Below are 19,996 nucleotides of genomic sequence, written 5' to 3'. Positions count from 1 at the left end.
ATAAAAGGAAATTCCTTAGCCTGATAGAATGTCTAATAAAACCTACAGCAAACATCATCTTTGAAATTTTCAAAGCATCCCATGGCAGACAGGAAAAGACAGTTATGTTTGCTATCATGCTGCCACTTAATATTGAACTGGGGTTCTGGCCACTGCATTAAGACAGAAATAAATACAAATTATAAAGATTCAAAAGGAAGAAGCAAAATTGTTGTTATTTGCAAATGGTATGATTATTAACTTAAAAAACCAAAGGAACACAATAGAAACTAGTAGAACTAGGGAGAGCATTTAGAAAGGATGTAAGACGTAAGATTAATATGCAGAAACCAGAAGCGTTTCTTTAAACCAGCAGTAATCAATTATAATATATGTAACTTTTAAATACATATACCATTCACAATAGCAACAAAACTATACTAAAACTAAAATGCCTTGCTATGGACTAACAGAGTGCAGGATCTTTACAATAAGAGTAATAAAACTTTGTTAAAGGAATCAAAAAAGACCTGAGTAAATGGAGCGATATAGTCTATTCTTGAATGAGAAGACTGCATATTGTAAAGATGTGAGTTTTTCTCAAATTAATCTAAAAATTCAATAATAAAAATAAACATCCCAAAAGGATTTTTCAAGAGATCTGAAAAACTGATTTTTGAAATTTATGTGGAAGAATAAAGGTGCAAAAATGGCTTCAAAGTTTTTGAAAGAGAACAGAGAAGGGGACTACCTTTCCAGGTATTAAGATAAAGCTATAGTAGTTAAAACCATGTGATATTAGTACATAAATTAACAACTAGACTGGTAAAACAGAATAACATCCATGGGTCTCTTCTGTAGTCTCTAGGCCATTGGCTATTTGGGAATAGATTCCCAAATTTATTTTGGTGGATCATAATGTAAAACAAACTATTAGAAAAAATATAGGAGACTAACTGTACACCATTGAGATAGGGATATATTTCTTAAAAAGATATTGAACCCATGAAAAGATAAGTAAAATCAGCAATGTCTGATAAAACATATTTAACAAAAGACATCAAAAACAAGGATAGGGCTGGCCCCGTGGCTTGGCGGTTGGGTGCGTGTGCTCCGCTGCTGGCGGCCCGGATTCGGATCCCGGGCGTGCACCGACGCACCGCTTCTCTGGCCATGCTGAGGCCGCGTCCCGCTTACAGCGGCTGGAAGAATGTGCAGCTATGACGTACAGCTATCTATTGGGGCTTTGGGGGAAAAAATAAATAAATAAAATTTAAAAAAAAAACAAGGATAAAAGACAAGTGCCAAATTGGGAGAAAATATTTACCAGAGAGGATACATATTAAGAAGATAAAAATAATTTCTGAAGATTATTAAGATGGTCAATGAGCAAATAAAAATGGATATAGCATATGCATTCCCAGAAGAGGAAATCTGAATGTCCGTTAAACATAGGAAAAAGTATACAGTTTCAATTTAAAAATGATGCAATATAATTTCACATTCATTATGTTGACCCAAAATAAAAAGGGCTGACAACAAACACCATATATTAAAGAGAAACAAGAATGATGGGAACTTTTACACTGCTTGTGTACTTGGAGAATATATCGGTTAGTTATCGCTGTATAACAAACTATCCCAAAACTCAGTGGCTTAAAATAGTAAGTATGATTATTGCTCACAAGCCCATGGTCAGCTTCTGGTGTCAGCTGCACTACTCAGATGTTTGCATCCTGCTTTGGGTTGTGTAGGCAGCTCTACTGGTCTTGACTAGGCTGTCTCACAGTGTGGAGGTTAGCTGGCTATAGGCTGCTTTGTGATATCCTCAGCTGAGACTGGTCTTTCCTCCTTTAGGAGACTAGCTCACATAGCAGTGGCAGAGTTCCAAGAGAAAAAGTAGAAACTGCAAGGCCTCTTGAGGCCTATGCTTGGAACTGGTACACCATCCTTCTGCATTCTGTTGGCCAAAGCAAATCATAAGGCTAGGCTAGGACAGCAGGGGTAAATAGATTCTATCTCTTGATAGGAAGAGCTGTAAAATTGCGTGTCAAAGGACATAGGAAGAGCTGTAAAATTGCGTGTCAAAGGATGTGGATACATAGAGAGGAGGAGAATTGCAGCCATTTCTACAGCTGATCTACTGCAGAGAGCAGCTTGATAATACGTATGTGGGAAAATTGGAGGTGCTTTTACCCTGTGATTCAGAAATTTGACTTTTAGTATAGATCTTAGAGAAACTGTCATGCTTGGTAGATAACAAAGATATCAACAAGAGAGGGGTTTTGTTTTTTTTTTGGTTTTTGTTTTGTTGTTTTTGTGTGTGTGTGTGTGTGTGTGTGAGGAAGATCAGCCCTGAGCTAACATCCGTGCCAGTCCTCCTCTTTTTGCTGAGGAAGACCGGCTCTGAGCTAACATCTATTGCCAATCCTCCTTTTTTTCCCTTTTTCTCCCCAAAACCCCAGTAGATAGTTGTATGTCATAGTTGCACAGCCTTCCAGTTGCTGTATGTGGGACGCGGCCTCATCGTGGCCGGAGAAGCAGTGCGTTGGTGCGCGCCCGGGATCCGAACCCGGGCCGCCAGCAGCGGAGCACGCGCACTTAACCGCTAAGCCACGGGGCCGGCCCAATAACTTCTATTTTAACAGAACAAAATTTCATGAAAACAAAGGTGTACATAATGGAAACAGCTAGATATGTAAAGAACAGGTAGAAATGAGAAACATCAAATAAAAAATGGACCAGAGGGCCAGCCCTGGTGGCCCAGTGGTTAAGTTCAGTGTGCTCCACTTCAGTGGCCCAGCTTCGGTTCCCAGGCGCAGAACCACACCACTCATCAGAGGCCATGTAGTGGCGGCCCACATACAAAATAGAGGAAGAATGGCTACAGATGTTAACTGAGGGCAAATCTTCCTCAGCAAAAAAAAAAAAAAAGACCACAGATGGGATAACTCTAGCTCAGAGACAGTTGAAAAGAAAATTAGTAAATTGGAATAGACTGAAAAATTCACCTATAACGCGTCAGAAAAACACAGATCTAAAAAAATACCAAAGGGCCTAACCACTATATGAATTTGTCTAACTACTCTATGCAGTTGCGCTCTCCCCATCACTCTCTGTCCCTCGCATTGCTCTGTGCATTTCTGTCATAATACTCGTCACTAGCAGAATTACTAGGTTTTTGTTTTTGTAGACTTACGCTTTACTGAGCTCTTACAGGGTGCTGAGCTCTGTGCCTGGCATATTGTATATTGACAGCCAAGAACAAGTCAGATAAGGGTCTTGTTCTCATGGACCTTGTGTTCTAGCCTATTCATCACTATACCTCTGGCATCTGTACTGTTATCTGGCTCAAATTAGGTGTTCGGTGTATATTTGTTGAATGAACGGATAAATGAGTGAAGTAATTAATGCCTCGAAATATCTTTGGTATGGCTTGATTATCTTGCTCTGTTTGGCCATCTTTGCAGTGGGGAGAGAGACTGGGAGGAGATGAAAGGAATTCTCTCTCCCCAGAGCATACCCTGCTGTTATCAGTCTGTGACGACAACGGGAAACGCTGGTGTGTTGTCCCCAGACCTGGAGTCTGCCTGGCCTGTGTCCTCTTGTTTTTTTATTGCTGTTTTACAAACTGCTCAAGAAGATTCAGAATGAGACCAGCAATATAAACAATATCAGCATGTTAATTTTTCTTTTTCACTTTTCAGGCTGGAGTAAAAGGGACATTGGGAAGATTAGTTGGAATTTTTGAGGTAAGTCTTTTAAAAATCTTTGGTGCAGTCGATATCATGTTAATATAAGTTAATAACCACTTACATATTCGTCTTAGTCCATTCAGGTTGCTATAACAAAATACCGTACACTGGGTGGCTTATAAACAATAGAAATTTATTTCTCACAGTTCTAGAGGTTAGGAAGTCCAAGATCAGGATGCCAGCAGATTCAGTATCTGGTGAGGACGTGCTTCCCAATTCATGGAGAGCTGTTTCTGTCTGAGCTCGAACATGGCAGAAGAGGGAAGGTTGCTCTCCGGAGTCTCTTTTATAAAGACTCTAATCTCATTCATGAGGATCTACCCTCATAACCTAATTACATCCCAAAGACCCCACTTCCTGATACCATTACTGTGGGTTAGTGTTTCAACATATGAATTGGGGCGGGGCGGGGGGCAGGGTACATAAACATTCAGTCCATCCAAGTCTTGATCTAGGAGAGGTGCCGTCTTTGTTTTATCGAGTTTTCAAAAGAAAGCAGCACCAGCAGAGAATAGCATGCCTTCTTTTTCTAAGTCCCATAGTCTCCTCCAAACAACTAGAATTATTATTATTATTTTTTTTTTTTTTTGAGGAAGATCAGCCCTGAGCTAACATCTGATGCCAATCCTCCTCTTTTTTGCTGAGGAAGATTGACCTGGGCTAACATTCGTACCCATCTCCCTCAACTTTATATGGGATGCCACCACAGCATGGCTTGACAAGTGGTGCGTCGGTGCGCGCCCAGGATCCGAACCTGTGAACCCCGGGCCACCGAAGCAGAACGTGCGCACTTAACTGCTACACCACCAGGCTGACCCCCCAAACAACTAGAATTATTTTTAAATATGTTTATCCCATTCCTACCTCTCTTCCTCTCCTCCCAAGAGCAGGGGAGGGTAAATAAGTATAGAGAAGACAGAGGAAAAATAGAAGATAAGCAGCTATAGCAAAGGAGGGAGAAACAAGGAAATAGGCTGGGTAGAGATTGGAGGAAGGTAGAAGGAAGTGAGAAATCAGGGAATAAAGATGAGAAGGGTTAGGGAAAGGGGGAGATGTGTGAGATAATCAGCTTGTTTGCATTGATGGGGCCGTGATCCATCCACAGTCTCTTCTCTTAACTGGTGTTCTAGCTAGTTAAATGGACTTGGTACCTTTTTCTCGAAAGGTCGTGAACTTCCTTCTCAGTATCCCTGTAAAGTTGCACTTAGGGAAAGGGGAAGGAAAAAAGAGAGTAAAAGCCTTGGCTTTAGAAGCCCAGCCAAAGAGTGCACCCTCAAATTCAAGTGGGACATGTTTTAAATAGGCCGTTTGGCACTATTCTATTTATGATTGCAAGACGGGAAAAGGAATCCTTGTGTCTAAGCTCTCTGGACATATGCATAAGGGTGTGTTTCATTTAAGTAATCTCAGTTCTTTAAGGAAAAACTCTTCCTCTGTCTTTCTCTCTTTGCCTTTCAGAACCAGGAGAGGAAGCACAGAACGTATGTCTATGTGCTCATTGTCACGGAAGTGCTGGAAGACTGGGAAGACTCAGTTAACATTGGTGAGTTGTCCCCAGAGTGCCTCCAGGAGCTCCCCACAACCAGCTCTTGCCATACCACAGGCCATTACCCAGAACCAGAAATAAAAGCCTGATAAAGAAAAGAAATAGTAGAGGGATATGTTTAATAAAACAAGCGTATCCATTTTTGAACTTGTGAAAGTTAGTATTTTGAAATATTTATTTATTTATTTTTTTGTGAGGAAGATCAGCCCTGAGCTAACATCCATGCCAATCCTCCTCTTTGTTTTGCTGAGGAAGACTGGTCCTGAGCTAACATCTATTGCCAATTCTCCTCCTTTTTTTTTTGGCCTTTTTCTCCCCAAAGCCCCAGCAGATAGTTGTATGTTATAGTTGCACATCCTGCTAGTTGCTGTATGTGGGACGTGGCCTCAGCATGGCCGGACAAGCGATGTGTTGGTGCGTGCCCGGGATCCGAACCCGGGCCTCCAGTAGCAGAACTCGAGCATTTAACTGCTAAGCCACAGGGCTGGCCCTGAAATATTTAAAAGGAAGCTGAAGTTGGGTACGTGGTCAACAAATATAAACATGGCCTGTAAAAATAAATGTTGTTTCTAAAATCAAGTTGAATCCTCCTCAGCAGATATTGAGCAAGGCCAGGCCTGCTGATTTTTCCTTTATTTTGATAGCAGTGTAGGTGGTTAGTAGGACTTCATAAGGTCTTTCCCGGTGAGGTGACAGCGAATGTTTTCTTCTAAAGACCTTGATGTACAGTCAGTCTCCTAGTCCAGAGGGATGGCCACGGGAACCCCAGGTACAGAACAGGACCTTGGTTCTTCCTTGTGATGCTTATTCATATTGTGGGAGAAAACTTTTGGTTTGGTGGTCTGGGCGCCTCCCTCCAGGGTTGTTTAGATGCAGGTAGTGGGAATAGTTTCCCGTTGTATTCATATTACCCTTCAGGTACACCTAGGTCTCTCCAAAGGAGCCATTTTCTTTGATCTTTCAGGTCACTATTGTGTGTATGTCTTTTGAACTAAGAACTGAGGTAATTTAACAGTTGGCTCATGGTTTAATTCTTTTTTTTTTAAGGAAGATTGGCCCTGCACTAACTTCTATTGCCAATCTTCCTCTTTTTCTTTTTTCTCCCCAAAGCCACAGTACATAGTTGTGTATCATAGTTGTAGAGTTGTAGCTCTTCTATGTGGGACGCCGCCTCAGCGTGGCTTAGTGATTGGTAAGTAGGTCACACCCAGGATCCGAACCAGCAAACCCCGGGCCGCCCAAGTAGAACGGGCGAACTTAACCGCTACGCCACCAGGCCAGCCCCTCATGGTTTAATCTTTTACCTCTGAAGGAAAGTATATTCTAGAAAAGCATAATATTAATTTAATTTCTGTTATAAATTGTCAAACGGATAAAATTGACTTACCAAAACCTTTCCCTTTATCGTTAGTATGTGCTTTGCCACCATGCGCCTCACACTGCTGATCTGAGTATTTTGTAGCTCTTCAACTTGTAATGGCTTTGTGTCTGGTAAGACTGCATTATGCTTAAGTAAATATATTCAATGGGATTTATTAAAAATAGACTCCTTGAAAGCCAGTGCTGGGGCCTGAAAAGGAGACAGACATGAGTGTGGCATGGCCCTGTCCTCAGAGCACTCTGTCAGGCGGGAGTCACACACTTGTGATATTAATTTTTAAGGTACTGTTGCTCTATTAATATCCAAACAAGCCTTTCACCTTGTACTGCCACTTCTGAGAATTGACCCTAAAGAAGTAATCTAAAATATGGGGAATAAGCCTATGAGCCATCTTTCAGATGTACCTGTTTCAGATGAAAAATTGGGTCTTAAATGTACAACTCAGTGAATGTTAAGTGATTTAAGGTACATTCGTGTGATGGAATGTTATACAGCTCTTAAACGCATACTTACGAAAACTATATGCCATGGGAAAGTGCTTATGAAATAGTGTTGGTGAATGAAAAAAGCAGGGTATAGAATTATATATACACTAATTAGAGCTACATTAACATAGAAATTTGAAATGAAAACAAAAATGAGGTACTGGTTTTCACCTAAAGAATTGCCGATGATAAAGAGAAGGTAACATTGCTGGCAGGGTTGTAGTGAGACTGGCATTCCAACACACACAAGCAGGATTGGGGATTGGTATGACCTTTCTGGAAAGCAGTTTGGTGGTGTATGCCACCAGCCCTTTAGAATTTGAATGTTTTATTCTTTATTATTATTGTTATTATTTTTGCTGAGGAAGATTCACCCAGAGCTATCATCTGTTGCCAATCTTCCTCTTTTTGTAAGTGAGCGTTCACCACAGCATGGCCTGACAGATGAGTGGTGTAGGTCCACACCCAGGAACCGAACCTGGGCTGCCGTAGCAGAGTGTGCCGAACTTAACCACTAGGCCACAGGGGCTGGCCCTCAAATGTTTTATTCTTATAATCTCTGTTCTAGGGATCTTTCCCTGGGAGGTTAAAAAAAAAAACAAAAACAGAGATAAAGATTTTTTTCTAGTTGTAGCATTATTTATAACTAAAATTGCAGACTGTTGATGTCCAATGATAGGGAAATGGTTAAATGAATGACAGTACCTCCGTGCTAGATGTTATGATGTAATGCAGCCATTAAATGTCTTTTTTTTTTGCTGAGGAAGATTGGCCCTGAGCTAACATCTGCGCCCATCTTCCTCTACTTTGTATATGTGCAACGCTTGCCACAGCATGGCCTGGTAAGCAGTGCATAAGTCCCTGCCTGGGATTCGTACTTGCAAGCCCCGGGGCTGCCGAAGTGGAGCTCGTGAACCTAACCACTACGCCACTAGGCTGGCCCCTAAATGTCATATTTTTTATAACATAGAGGAACGCTTAACAAACAGTGTGAAGTAAAAAAATGAAGCAATAACAATAATAGTAATAATAGTAGTAATAGTAATAATAAAAAAGCAAACTCTTAGCACCATACTATGTGCTAAGTATTGTTCAAATACTTTACATATTAATCCTCTCAACAGACTTGTGAGATAGGTACTATTTATTATCTCTGTTTTATAAATGAGGAAAGTAGGGCACAGAGAGGTTCAGTAACTTGCTGTAAGCTGCACAGCTCATTAGAGCCAGTGATGTGATTGGAACCCAGTATATTAGCTTCAGCATCCGTGTCCCTAACCACAACACTATCAGAGCCTCTCAGGATTTGGAGCATGTTAAAGCACAATTATAATTGTTCAAATACAGTGTCTTTTTCAAATATGATGAAAGAAAAGCAAATGCACCAAAGTATTGAGAGTGGTCATTTCTGGTTTATAAGATTATAGGTAATTACTGTATTCTTTATACTTACCTCTGTTTTCCCAATTTTAAGCTATGATCTTTTATTACTTTTATAAGAGAAAAAATAATACAGGATTTTAAAACGTATTTGAAAAAACTTAAGAAAATAGACTGAAAAGCTAGTAGTGATTGTTGAGATTATTTTTTCCCTCTTTTTAAAAAAAATATTTTCTATTATGTAGATATATAACTTATAAAAAATTTTTTAAACAGCAACTGAGTACAAGTCAGCTGTCCTGGTAATGTGGAAGCTGGTGCTCATGTTGATTTTGGCAGGAGATGGGGTGCTGGCCAGGCTCCAGGCGCTCACATGTGAGCCGAGGAACGCCCGAGGCCCAGGAGCACAAGAGGAAACCACTAGTGATGGCCTCTCTTGACCAGGGCAGGTCTCACACAGTCACTCTGAGCTCTTCAGTTTTCACATTTCTTACCTGTTTTCTGCATTAGGCATTCGTATAGTATTTAAGCATATAAAGTGTGCTTGCATTACTCTTGTACAAGAAGAAAATAAGGAAAAATATATTTATAATACATGTTTTTAAAATATTGATAACCATTGCTTTCGTGTTTTCTTCTACATTTTCTCAAACATTGTAAGGTCAGAAACCTTCCGTTGCTTCCCTTTGTGCTAATTTCTTTTTCTCTCTGCCTCCACAGGAAGGAAGAGGGAATGGTTTAAAATAGAAGACGCCATACAAGTGCTGCAGTATCACAAACCCGTGCAGGCCTCGTATTTTGAAACGTTGAGGCAAGGCTACTCAGCCAACAATGGCACCGCAGTGGTGGCTACCGCATACTCAGTTTCTGCTCAGAGCTCGATGCCAGGCATCAGATGACTGAAGACTTCCTGTAAGAGAAATGGAAATTGGAAACTAGACTGAAGTGCAGATCTTCCCTCTCCCCCTTGCTCTTTTCACCTCTCCTCACAGGCCTCCTCTTTCAAATAAGGCATGATGGGCAGCACAGAAACGGTTTATTGATAATGTTGCTGTTTGGTGTTAAGTGATGGGGCTTTTTCTTCTCTTTTTATTGAGGGGGTGGGGGTTGGGTTGTAATTTATAAGAACTTTTGTGCATGATCTGTCACTCCATTTTCACATCTCTACAATTCTCTAAAGAGAGGCAAACAGCCTTCCCTCTGCCTTGGATTCTGAAGTGTTCCTGTTTGTCTCATCCCAGCCCTGGCCAGACATTTTTCTTTGATTTTTAATTTTTTTTAATTAAAAGATACCAATATGAGATGAAACTTTTCAAGAATTTGTCCTATAATGTGCTGTTCAGTCCAGTAGGTTGGTCACTTTTGCTGCAGGATACATTTATCTACACATTATATACTGGGCGTATAATTTGTAAATGACTTTTAGAAGAGGAATTTGTTTAATTTTTCAAGGTTTCGTTTTGTATTTTAAATTTAGGCTGTTTCTGAAATGGAGAGCCTCATAATTAATTTGCTTTTTTGTTTTTGATCCTAGTGACTAGGTAAGTTTCCCCATCGTCTCTCTTTTCCCCAGTCATGGACTGTAGTTTTGCAGGCTATGGGAAGAGTTTAGCTACCTTCATAGTGCTCTCAGGACTCATGGCCTTCTCTTCTTGAAGCTATGTTTCCATGCCAAGAAAGAAACGTATTTTCTTTTTTATTACCAAGCCAGGAGCAAATGGCCTCAGCTCAGATCTGGAGAAACAATGATAGAAATTGAATTCCTCCCTACATGTCGACAATAGGGATTTGAACTGGATTCTTTGGATTACTATCTAAAAAACTGGAGCATCGAGGACTGTTTCTATCGTGCGGATTTGGAATTTTTTCCATAATGCTACTTATTGCCGACAATGGCCTCTCTCCTTGTGCATACATGCCTTACACCGTGCTGAACTGGGTATTGTCCTTGTGCTCTGAAGCATCCAACTGCACTTGGCAAGTGCCGCTGTACAATCCTGTCCCCATCCTGGGTAACCATGTGAAGTTCCTGAAAAGTACACAGGAGGAAAATTCACGTGTTTGCTTGTCTTTGTAATGTTACAGCACTTGCAATTGTACCATGGCGCATGCTCAGAAATATTAAATTTGTCTCCCACTGGGATGTGAAAGGTCCATCTAATGCTGAGAAGTTGTATGGGAGAAGGCGTAATCGTTTCCTAGAACAGCTACATGATGCATCGGCTCACTGCAAGCTATCTTGTTGGTTTTTGATAACAGGTTTCATGCTGGCTTCATTTACCAGTTGTGTTGTTTAGTTCAGAAGTAAGCAGAAAAGGGTCTTGAGATCGAGGGGTGGGACTGGGAAGGGGGACACTGATCAATCCCTGGCTTGGGACGGGAGTTTGTTGCTATACTCTTAGTGGCATCTCCTTTGTCAAACGTAGCCAAGATGTGAAATTAAAATCGTAGTTCTCTTTATTTAAAAATTCTAATAAATACTCAAACTTTGAAAAGCTTTTGCTGTTCCCTCCCTCTACAAGAAATGTATGTATCTAGTAGGCCTGTAGGAGTCAATGTTCAGCATTTTGGGGGACATCAGTTGGTGAACCTTAAATTGTGCTGTCTTCTCTTGGTTTGCATCCTCTCTTGCAGTCTCAAAACGCAGAGCCAAAAAGCAGTGCTGGCAATTTCCTTAGAATACCATCCTACCTCTGGGAAAGGAATTCTGTCCCCAAGGAAGGGTCCCAATGGCTAGAAACAGCACCATGGGATTTGAGTGTAAATGCCAATTCACTGTTCACATGTCCTACTTAAAAATGAACACACTGCTGTTTGTTGCCTGATTTAGAACATTCTGAGGTTCTATCCAAATAAATAAAGGAGAAAATAAAATAAATTCAACTAAGCACTAAGTGAAATCCCAAAAACACATTCTTCCAAGTAAATTCTACTTTTATGACACAGATTGAAAGTGCTTTGCAGGAAAACAATCAGTACTCCTAAAAAAGGAACTTCACTGTTAATGGTAATTTGTGCATTTTTTAATGGTCTGAAGATGTTTTTATTGGGCTGGTGTAACAATACACTACCCTACAAAGTCCAGTTTGCAGTATTGTTGGTGTCTTTGGGTCAAGAAAGTGAACTGTGCCAAGAAGTATTTTTCACTGACATGAATGGATCCTGTTAATGTAGTTAACTGGAGAGACTGTGCTGTTGCTTTCTTAACTGACAAAAGGAGGCTTTGTCCAACACCAGAATTGTTGAAACTGGTGCTATTTTCTGTCGCACTGGGATTCTGATGAGCAGGGATTGGTGTTTTTCCCTCCTTGGCACCATAAACACCGTGGCCGTTTTTAGTGATGTGTAGGCACAGCCCTTTTGTGATAGGTTACTGAGACCCGTAGTTGCAGTAACCTTTATATCTCCACAAAGAAAGTGAAGAGAAACAAAAAAAAGCATAAAAATTACCCTGCTTGCAGATATTTCATTGACACTGATTTGCCACTAATTCTGCGAGTACTCACCTTATTCAGGCTTAACAGAAACAGGTTCCTGTGTTCAGGGCAGATATAAAGTCTCTTGCTCACAGTGAATCTGCATGTCCTAGATTCTGGTTATTACTGGATTGTCCATCAGAGTCCACCACACTCAGGATAGAGAAAGATAGCAATGGATTTTTTTAAATTTGTTTTTAGTTTGCAAACTAAATTTTAAATTGTTGTTTAAATTGCAGCTGTGGGGGAAATACCAGTGAGGTTCTGCCATCTTTTTGGACCAGAACTTTTTCTGTGTGTGTGCGTGTGTATGTGTAAGAGAGAGAGAGAAGGGCTACCGGAAGTCAGTCGTGTTAGATTTTTTTGTAGCCTTCCAGAACAGCACAGCCATGAACAGAAGTCTTGATTTTTCTCAGAGCAAACATAACAGGATGGGAAAGTTAGTGAATTGACTGTGTTTTGTGTTTACATGTGTCTGCTACCCCATCTGCCCTGCATGGAGAGGGCTCCCTCACTGCAGAGTCTGAGCTGGGGCCATCTGGAGGCATCAAAGAGTGTGGGAGTGTCACCCCCTCTGAGGTCTCGGAAGGCCTAGAAGGTGGCCTCACCGCAGGATTTCCGCCCTCTGCGTTGCGCAGCGCAGTGCTGTGGACCACTGAGACCCTTGAGGCCTTGCTGCTCGCAGCCTTTGGGGAGCGGAGTGGGTCACTGCCCTCTGGGAGTGTTTTGCAGCGTTTTTGTAAAGGTGTTGCTACGTAGTCAAGTTCAAAGAAATATTTCTGTTTTGAGGTTAGGAGTCAGCCCATGTAAAGTCTCTTAGACTTGCTTAGAAGAAAAAAGTCACCTTTTGTTTTTAGAAGAAGAAAAAAAGTTCCAGTCAGAACTGTTCTTCCTCCTTCTCCTTCCTCTTTCTCTTCTCCACAAAAATTGCTCATTGGAGGTTCCTTCTAAACCTCTTTAATCAGAGGAGTAATCAGTTTTCTGCTGGACCAGGGTGTGCGTTTCACATGGTATACTTTACATGTTTATCATTTATATCTAGTGCTGTATTAATGCCTTTGCTGGTCTCCCCACTTGATCTTTTTTTAAAACAGCTTAGCCTGAGCCACATTTTTTTTAGTTCACAAAAAAGATTTAATAACCACAATTTGATTTTTGCCACAACTGTGTGATTTTTAATATTTCTGAAGTGTTCTCTAAGCCCCTCCTAGTTAAGAGTAGATTTAGAATTAAAAGAAATACCTGCAGAAATCTCCACAGTGGGATGAATTTTTGCTTTAAGAGAAATGAGGGGGGCCGGCCCCGTGGCTTAGCGGTTAAGTGCGCGTGCTCCGCTGCTGGTGGCCTAGTTCGGATCCCAGGCGTGCACCGACACACCGCTTCTCCGGCCATGCTGAGGCTGCGTCCCACATACAGCAACTAGAAGGATGTGCAGCTATGACATACAACTATCTACTGGGGCTTTGGGGGAAAAGTAAAGAAAACAAAAAGAGAGAAATGAGGGTTAGCTATAATTGATAATATAGCTTCATGCTGGTCCCGTCTGGATTTCAGAAAATAATCCACGTCTTTATAAAAAATAGGAGATGTGCAGGACAGTTAACTCAAGTAGCTCTAGGGAGAGGAAGCTATTTAATGGTGATTAAACAATGCCAATGGCTCTTCTGGTTCTTATTCTTGAAGACTCTAAAAGAGGTTAGACTGGAGGCTATACAGTTCATACTGCCCAGCTGAGGCGGCAGTCCTTTCTTCTGAGCCCTGCTGGGGTGGAACTGATTTCCCTGAGGCCGTGGGAGGCTTCCAGGCCGTGCAGCTGTCAACCTTAGTGGCTTCAGCCTTGCTCCATCAGGGCACCCACCTCACTTGGAGTAGCTGGGAAAGCACCCCAGAATCAGCCTCTGCACTCTGGCGTGAACCTTGCAAGAGACCTCACCATCCAGCAGAGCTGTGTTTTCCATGTTACTTTAGCTGTCATGTAAAGCAGTGAGACATTAGAGATTTCCAGGTAACTTATAAATTGAGAAGCCTTGTCTACAATCCATAAAAGATACTGTTGTCCATGCATCGAGTTGACTTGAGGTCACCACAGGTCCTGGGAGCCCAGAGGTTTTAGGCAGACTCCTTTGGAGGCCAGCAGCCTTCCACTTCTGCCTCTCAAAGGGCAGCTTTACGTTTTGACCACGTTTTGGCATTAGCTGCTAACCTTTCAGGGATGTGAGAGGCCTCATCAGGACATCTGAGAAAATGATACCTCTCGTCTTCGGATTATTCAAGTAGTTTGTCCTCCTAGTCCCCTTACAAATTAATAAATAAAAAGAGAAAGAATCCCATCTGGTGTTGCCTTGGACACACGCCTTGAGCTGAGGCCAGCAGTCACATGTTTTTGGGCCTCTCTGCAATATGCAGCTTTCTAAGTAAAAAAGGCCTGTCTCTCCCCTCGAGCTTTGTTTATAGTGATGATTTGGTAAGCTTGAGCTTGTCTTAGAAAATGCGACTGTCCACCTGGCGAGGGGAGCTCAAAGGGAAGCCGCGTTAACTCAGAATTCAGCACACCAGGAGGGACTCTGCCAAAGAAAAAAAGTGCTTTTGGCCGAAAAAGATTAGTATCTAAAAGGTGGAGTCATTGCTTCTGTTCCTCTAGTAATCAGTTGTTTAATTACTCTAGGTTTCTTTTGGTTTACATTCCCTGTTCTTAACCCCAAACAGGGGCCACTAGAACACCAAAAAAGGCATTTAAAACCCTGGAGGTAGGCTTTCAAGTAGACAAAGACAGCAGCATTGTCATTTTCCAGGTTCATCACCATTCTGATGTGCTACCCATCCTTCCACCCCACTGCAACAAGGCCACAGGTGAAGTCTGTTAGTCACTGAGTCAGGGAACGTAAATTCTGGTTCTGGAACAATCAGCTACTAAATTGCTTACCATCTGTGGACATTATCTGTGGGGCATACCTTTCAGAGATCATCTCAACAGTACAGTAAAATTGCTCTTCTGGGCTTGAGGCATTTAGATCAAAATCTTAAGTCTTTGAAACTCCTTAGGAAAAATCACAATGCCTCAATCCTGATGCTGGGCCTTGAGCGTGTGCTCCCCTCTCTGTAGCGTCAGGGAAAGTGGCTCACCTTCAGGAGATCATTTTGCTAGTAAGATTGCCTGTAAATCCCTGTGGGAAGTAATCCTGCTATGAGCCTGTCTTCCTGAGTACTTTTGTGCTGGATTGAAAATGTTAACCTAAAGTAGCAACAGATTGATGTAGCCTCTTTCACCTCTTTATTGTCCCATTGAAAAAGAAGCTTTTCAGGGTTAAACCTTGGTCTTTAACCTCTATTTGTTGTGGAGAAAATGTGTCACTGATAAATGGATCCAAAGACGACATCTAGTTTTGATTATTCAGTTCCGACAGCATAACAGATAGGAACCAGGGAAGGTAGGAGCGATTATTGAGACACCCAGGAACCACAAAGGACGGGTCTGCTCCACATAGAGCTTGCACAGGGAGCAGATCAGAAATTGGGTCTTGGAGAACTTCCAAAGTGTTGAAATGAAGGGAGGACTTAGGGGCCTTTGCTCAGCGAGCAGGCGGCTTGTGTTACTCCCAAGAACATGAAGGAGTTCTGAAGGAAACAGCAGGCGTCTAAGCCACAGCACACAGACACAAACTTGCCCTTTAGCCTCTTCCCACATGACTGTGAGCATTTTTGCTCAGAGTCCAACGGGACTCTCCCTTCCAAAATCTAATATGCTTCAGGTGTTTTGTTTGGCCTCTGAGAACCTCACCCTTTCACCTCTACCCAGGGATGGATATAGCTGTGTTGCTTAGGGCACAGATGCATGAGTGAGTCCAGGGCCCAGCAGCATAGTGTTGCATTTAGTAGAAAAATAATTGGTCCACTCTATTGTAAAAGAAATACAGTATGTGGTGCAATTTTGTAAATGTCAGATCTCTTTTTATTGTTTCGTGGTCTGAAAACTTTCAAACTGGTTTATAATCAAAGAAAAGGTTGGTGGTTAGAATAAGTAAAATTTCAGTTAATACATCTGTCTTAAGAAAGATAGCTACCAGTTTGCCATGTGCTTAAGGAAGTCAGGAGCATTTGAAGATGTTGGGAGCTGTTGTAAAAGTAAAACAAGTATCTCTGGCTTGCTCAAGTGTTTGAGAGAAAGGAAGTGGAAGTCCATTCGTAGCGTCTTCGTACTTGCTCTTCCCAGGCCAGCCTGTATTTCAAGGACCCTGTCTCCTTTCCTATCCAATGACCTTGGTAGGGGATGGGCTCTGAGGAGGCAGTGAGGTCCTAGCTCTGTCTGCTCAGCTGCAGGGTATGGTCTCCAACAGCATAAGGTTTACTTAAGAGGTTTCCTCATATGATCACCTCCACTCCACTCACTACCATCAGCATCAGAAGGGTTAAAGTCCCTGGTACAATTCCAGTTCTAAAACAGATAAACTAGATGTGCTTCCTACCCATCACAAGTGTATCGCCCAGATGCAGTCTCCTTTTGGCCAAGTTCAACAGGTATTTCCAGGGAACCCCTTGGACTGAGATAAAGTGGCCGAGATGTATTCAGTTTAACTTTTTCCAAAGGACAAAAGTCTTTGTCCCTTCCCCCTAGTGTTCATACATTTTAGCTGAGGCTTAAATGGCCAAGTCTAGTAATGTCTCCAGAACTAAGACAGAGAGCCGGGGACCCATGCACCCAGGGACCAGTCCCCTGGGGATCACATAGGCTCAAACTATGTTCTGTTCCCAGTAGAACTCTGCTGCTGTCCCTTTCCATTAGGACCACTCAGAAAAACAAACAACTTAGTCTTCCCATCGTTAGGTCACCTAGTGCCTTGGTGACCATGCTACAGAGTGAGGGCGTATGTATCACCTCTTTAGGCAGTGTGCTTCATATTTGTAGAAAGGGTAGAAAGTGGAACAACCAACGGACTGAGTGCTCACATCCTTGGAGAGCTTGGCAGAAATAACCCTGAATGAGCTCGACAAAACTGGGGAATCCAAGGAGTGGCACTTTTATGGGAAGAAGGGTTGGTTATGGTCCTGTAACTTCTTGGGACCTGCTGCTGGGTTATGAAGGAGGGGTTTGGAGTACTAGGACCCTTTCTCCCAATCCACATGTGCTCCAGGACTTAGGAGTTTCCATCCTGAGTGCATGGTCTTGTTTTCCATTTTTTTGTTTCCAAAACAGCCTTGCTTGATATTGCATGGAAAATCAAGTTTTCCTTCCTGCCCACTTGGAGCCACCTGCCCATACCTGGCCCCTTCCCCAGTGTCTTCATAGCGCTCACAAAGGAAGACCTTCACAGTGCTCTTAGGAGCTGAGGGGAGTAGAGTTTGGTCCAGAGAAGGCAGGAGGAAACTGAGTTTTCCTGTTTTCTTTTCTCAAGGAGGATGTTCTTAGGCTTCCTTCACACCTCTCCTTTGCTTAGGTATAGTCGGGTTGTGGAAGAGGGCTGAAAAGAAAGGGGAACCAGGTCCAGCCCCAGATTTGGGTCCAAGACAGGTGCATAGCAGATGTGAGTCCCACTTTCCCCCCTTTCACAGCAGGCCAAGCCACATGTAATCATTCCCCTTCTTTACTAAAGTGTCCCTGTATGTGGTGCCAGGAACAGAGGACAGACAGACTCCTTCCTGTCGTCTAGATGGAGCTTTGGTACTACCCCTAAAATTCCACCCCCCTATACCCCACTCCTTTTTGTAAAAGAAAAATGCTTAAACCTGTGAGCGTGCTATTCCTTTCTGTGTGTTAATCAGTTTCCTTCCATTTGAGCTGTATGGGAGGGAAGGGCGTTGGAATTGTAGGTTGTTATCTTGTGCCAACCAATAAAAACCAGTATTTCACACACATCCCTGCTTAGTGTCTGGTCTGTTCTTTCTAGAGGTTTTCCTTGAGTCCTTCACATCAGTCTTCTTTCGATCTTACCCCCACTCTCTGTTGGGTTCTTGGGAGTTGCCCCAGCGGTCAAAGGTGGCCCCGTGGAAGATTTGCTGTTCAGGGAATTCAAGTGAGGAATGAAGTGGAGAAGCCCAGTGAGAATCAGCGTTTTTTTCCCCTCTTGCCAGCACTGCTGCAAGGTGCCCAGGGAGACCCCTGGGCAGACTGCAAGTGCCCAGTGCTGAGGAGAGGGCCTGCCATGCTCAGCCAGGGAGGCTGTACTGAGATCCCAAAGGGGCATGAAGCGGGCAGAAGTGAGCCACATCCAAGACAACACGGAAGCACAGCAGGAAGTTGCTTTGTGTGTGGGAGCAGGAGTTGGGCATGTTGGAGTCAGGAAGGCTGGAGCCATTTTTTGAAGACGTGTAGTTGCAGGACTTGCAGGCAGAGAACAGGCAGAGTGTCATCAGTGGGAAAGCAAAATTAAGTGAGCTGTGTCCCCCAGGCCTGAAGACAAATGAAGAGCGTTTTGACCTGTAGTGAAAAATAAAGCATATAGAGGCCAAATGATGCAAGACCACAAGAGCCAGGCCAAGGAGTTTGGCTTCATACATGTGGCGCATTCTTGAACAGTGCAGTTGTGTAATATCAGCCATGTTCGAGGAGGAGGCAGCAGGAGAGGTTGGAGAGGAGCGGTCTGGAAGCCTGTAATACTGTACATGAAGGCAATACAGACCCAGGGAGTGGATGGAGAGAGGGATATAGGAGCAAGAATAAACAGCATATCACAATCAGACAAACATGTCTATTCACTGAGACAGGCCGGCCTCTCTGGGACTCTGGTGGCATCAGCACTGGCCAAGTTTTGTAAGCTAAGAAACCTGATGTGGTCAGTGTATCCAGAGGGTCACTACCAGGATGAGACTCACACAAACCTAACTCATAAGAGACCGAGACATGTGTGCCTGGATGACAGTTGGCTCATTTATATAATGATAAATGTCAAACCAAGTTACCTGGTTAATGCACCATCTGTCTCTTTGGGTAGCCAAAAATAGGCAGAAAGTTGGTTACTGAGCAATAATAGCCTGATGACTTCATTCTACCACAGGGCAAATTCCCTATCAGCTAGTCAGGGCAGCCTTTCCCCTAAAACTGTGATTCTGCAGGCCTCCTTTGTCCATTCTATGATGATCACCCTTCTCTCTCTATCAAAGCATTCTTTATTTTGCCAGATTTAGTGTGCGTAATGAGGCTGTGAGCTTATGAACGCTGATGCAAGTGATACACTCTGGAAACCACCAAATGGCTGCCTCTGATTGGGATCTGGGGTTCCAGAAACTCCCTCCTCAGCCATGTCAGATCATGATGGGCCTTTCTACAGGTGCCCCATCACCATCACATTTACTACATGTTGATTGTTCTTTATTCTCAGAGGGTAAATGCAAACTTTGGGATTATCTTGCTGCAAGCCAGTCTCCCAATAGCCTGCAGGATTTGTGGGAAGAGAGAGAGAAATCTAGAGCCTCCCAAAACTTTGAGCACAGGTGATGAGAGGAAATTAGCCCAAAGGACACCAGTGTAGCTCTGACGTTGCTGGAACCAGCACCGGGGACAGTGTGCATTGCACTTCCTATGCCCTTTGTTACACTGGGTGGCAGCTCTGACCATCCAAGCCAGGTTGAGTTGGCAGAATTCCTGCTCATCCCCCAGTCAGGCTGGCTCCTATCCTCTCTGAAGACCTGATAATCATGCCCCAGAAAACCTGGTGTTATAAACCATGGACTTGTTTGCTTTCTGGTTTCAGACACATTTGGGGTGCGAAAGGTTTATTTTATCTCCTTGGTCTTGTGATACCCAGCTAACATCTCAGCATCTGAGGATGCAGCCATGAGGCTCCATGTTCTATGTCCTGAATACCAGCAACGTGCTAAACCCAGGACATGCAGTCCTCACAGAGGCACCTGCTTGGGTGACAGATGGCATGAAGTGGGAGAGATGACAGCTTGGGAGGTAAGCCATTGGGGGTGGCGTGAGAGGGAACAGTGTTGGAGAGAGCTCAGGCAGGAGGACCATGGAAGGGTGGGATGGAATAAAGGATTCAGAAAAGGGAAGA

The 19,996-nt window shown here is 42.9% G+C and overlaps 1 protein-coding gene across 3 annotated transcripts in view; it reads left to right on the top strand.

Annotated features, from left to right (window-relative positions):
• Positions 1 to 17,852, top strand: part of NUDT3 (nudix hydrolase 3) — a 134,016-nt gene extending 116,164 nt beyond the window's left edge. The window contains exons 3-6 of one of the 3 annotated variants that reach the window (XM_087438475.1): positions 3,687 to 3,731; positions 5,193 to 5,277; positions 9,247 to 9,438; positions 10,234 to 17,852. In XM_087438475.1, the coding sequence (XP_087294601.1) occupies positions 3,687 to 3,731; positions 5,193 to 5,277; positions 9,247 to 9,425 (309 nt within the window). In that variant the 3' untranslated portion in view covers positions 9,426 to 9,438; positions 10,234 to 17,852. Of the gene's footprint in view, positions 1 to 3,686; positions 3,732 to 5,192; positions 5,278 to 9,246 lie in introns of all 3 variants that reach the window. The other 2 variants (XM_087438474.1, XM_004424250.3) reach the window with 2 other exon arrangements.
• Positions 17,853 to 19,996: the final 2,144 nt, after the last annotated feature.

The sequence above is a fragment of the Ceratotherium simum genome, chromosome 13 (assembly GCF_057802395.1).
Source record: "Ceratotherium simum simum isolate JZ-2026a chromosome 13, ASM5780239v1, whole genome shotgun sequence".
Taxonomy (NCBI): domain Eukaryota; kingdom Metazoa; phylum Chordata; class Mammalia; order Perissodactyla; family Rhinocerotidae; genus Ceratotherium; species Ceratotherium simum.
The sequence above is the reverse complement of the archived record's forward strand: the minus strand, read 5'-3'. Positions and strand labels throughout refer to the sequence as shown.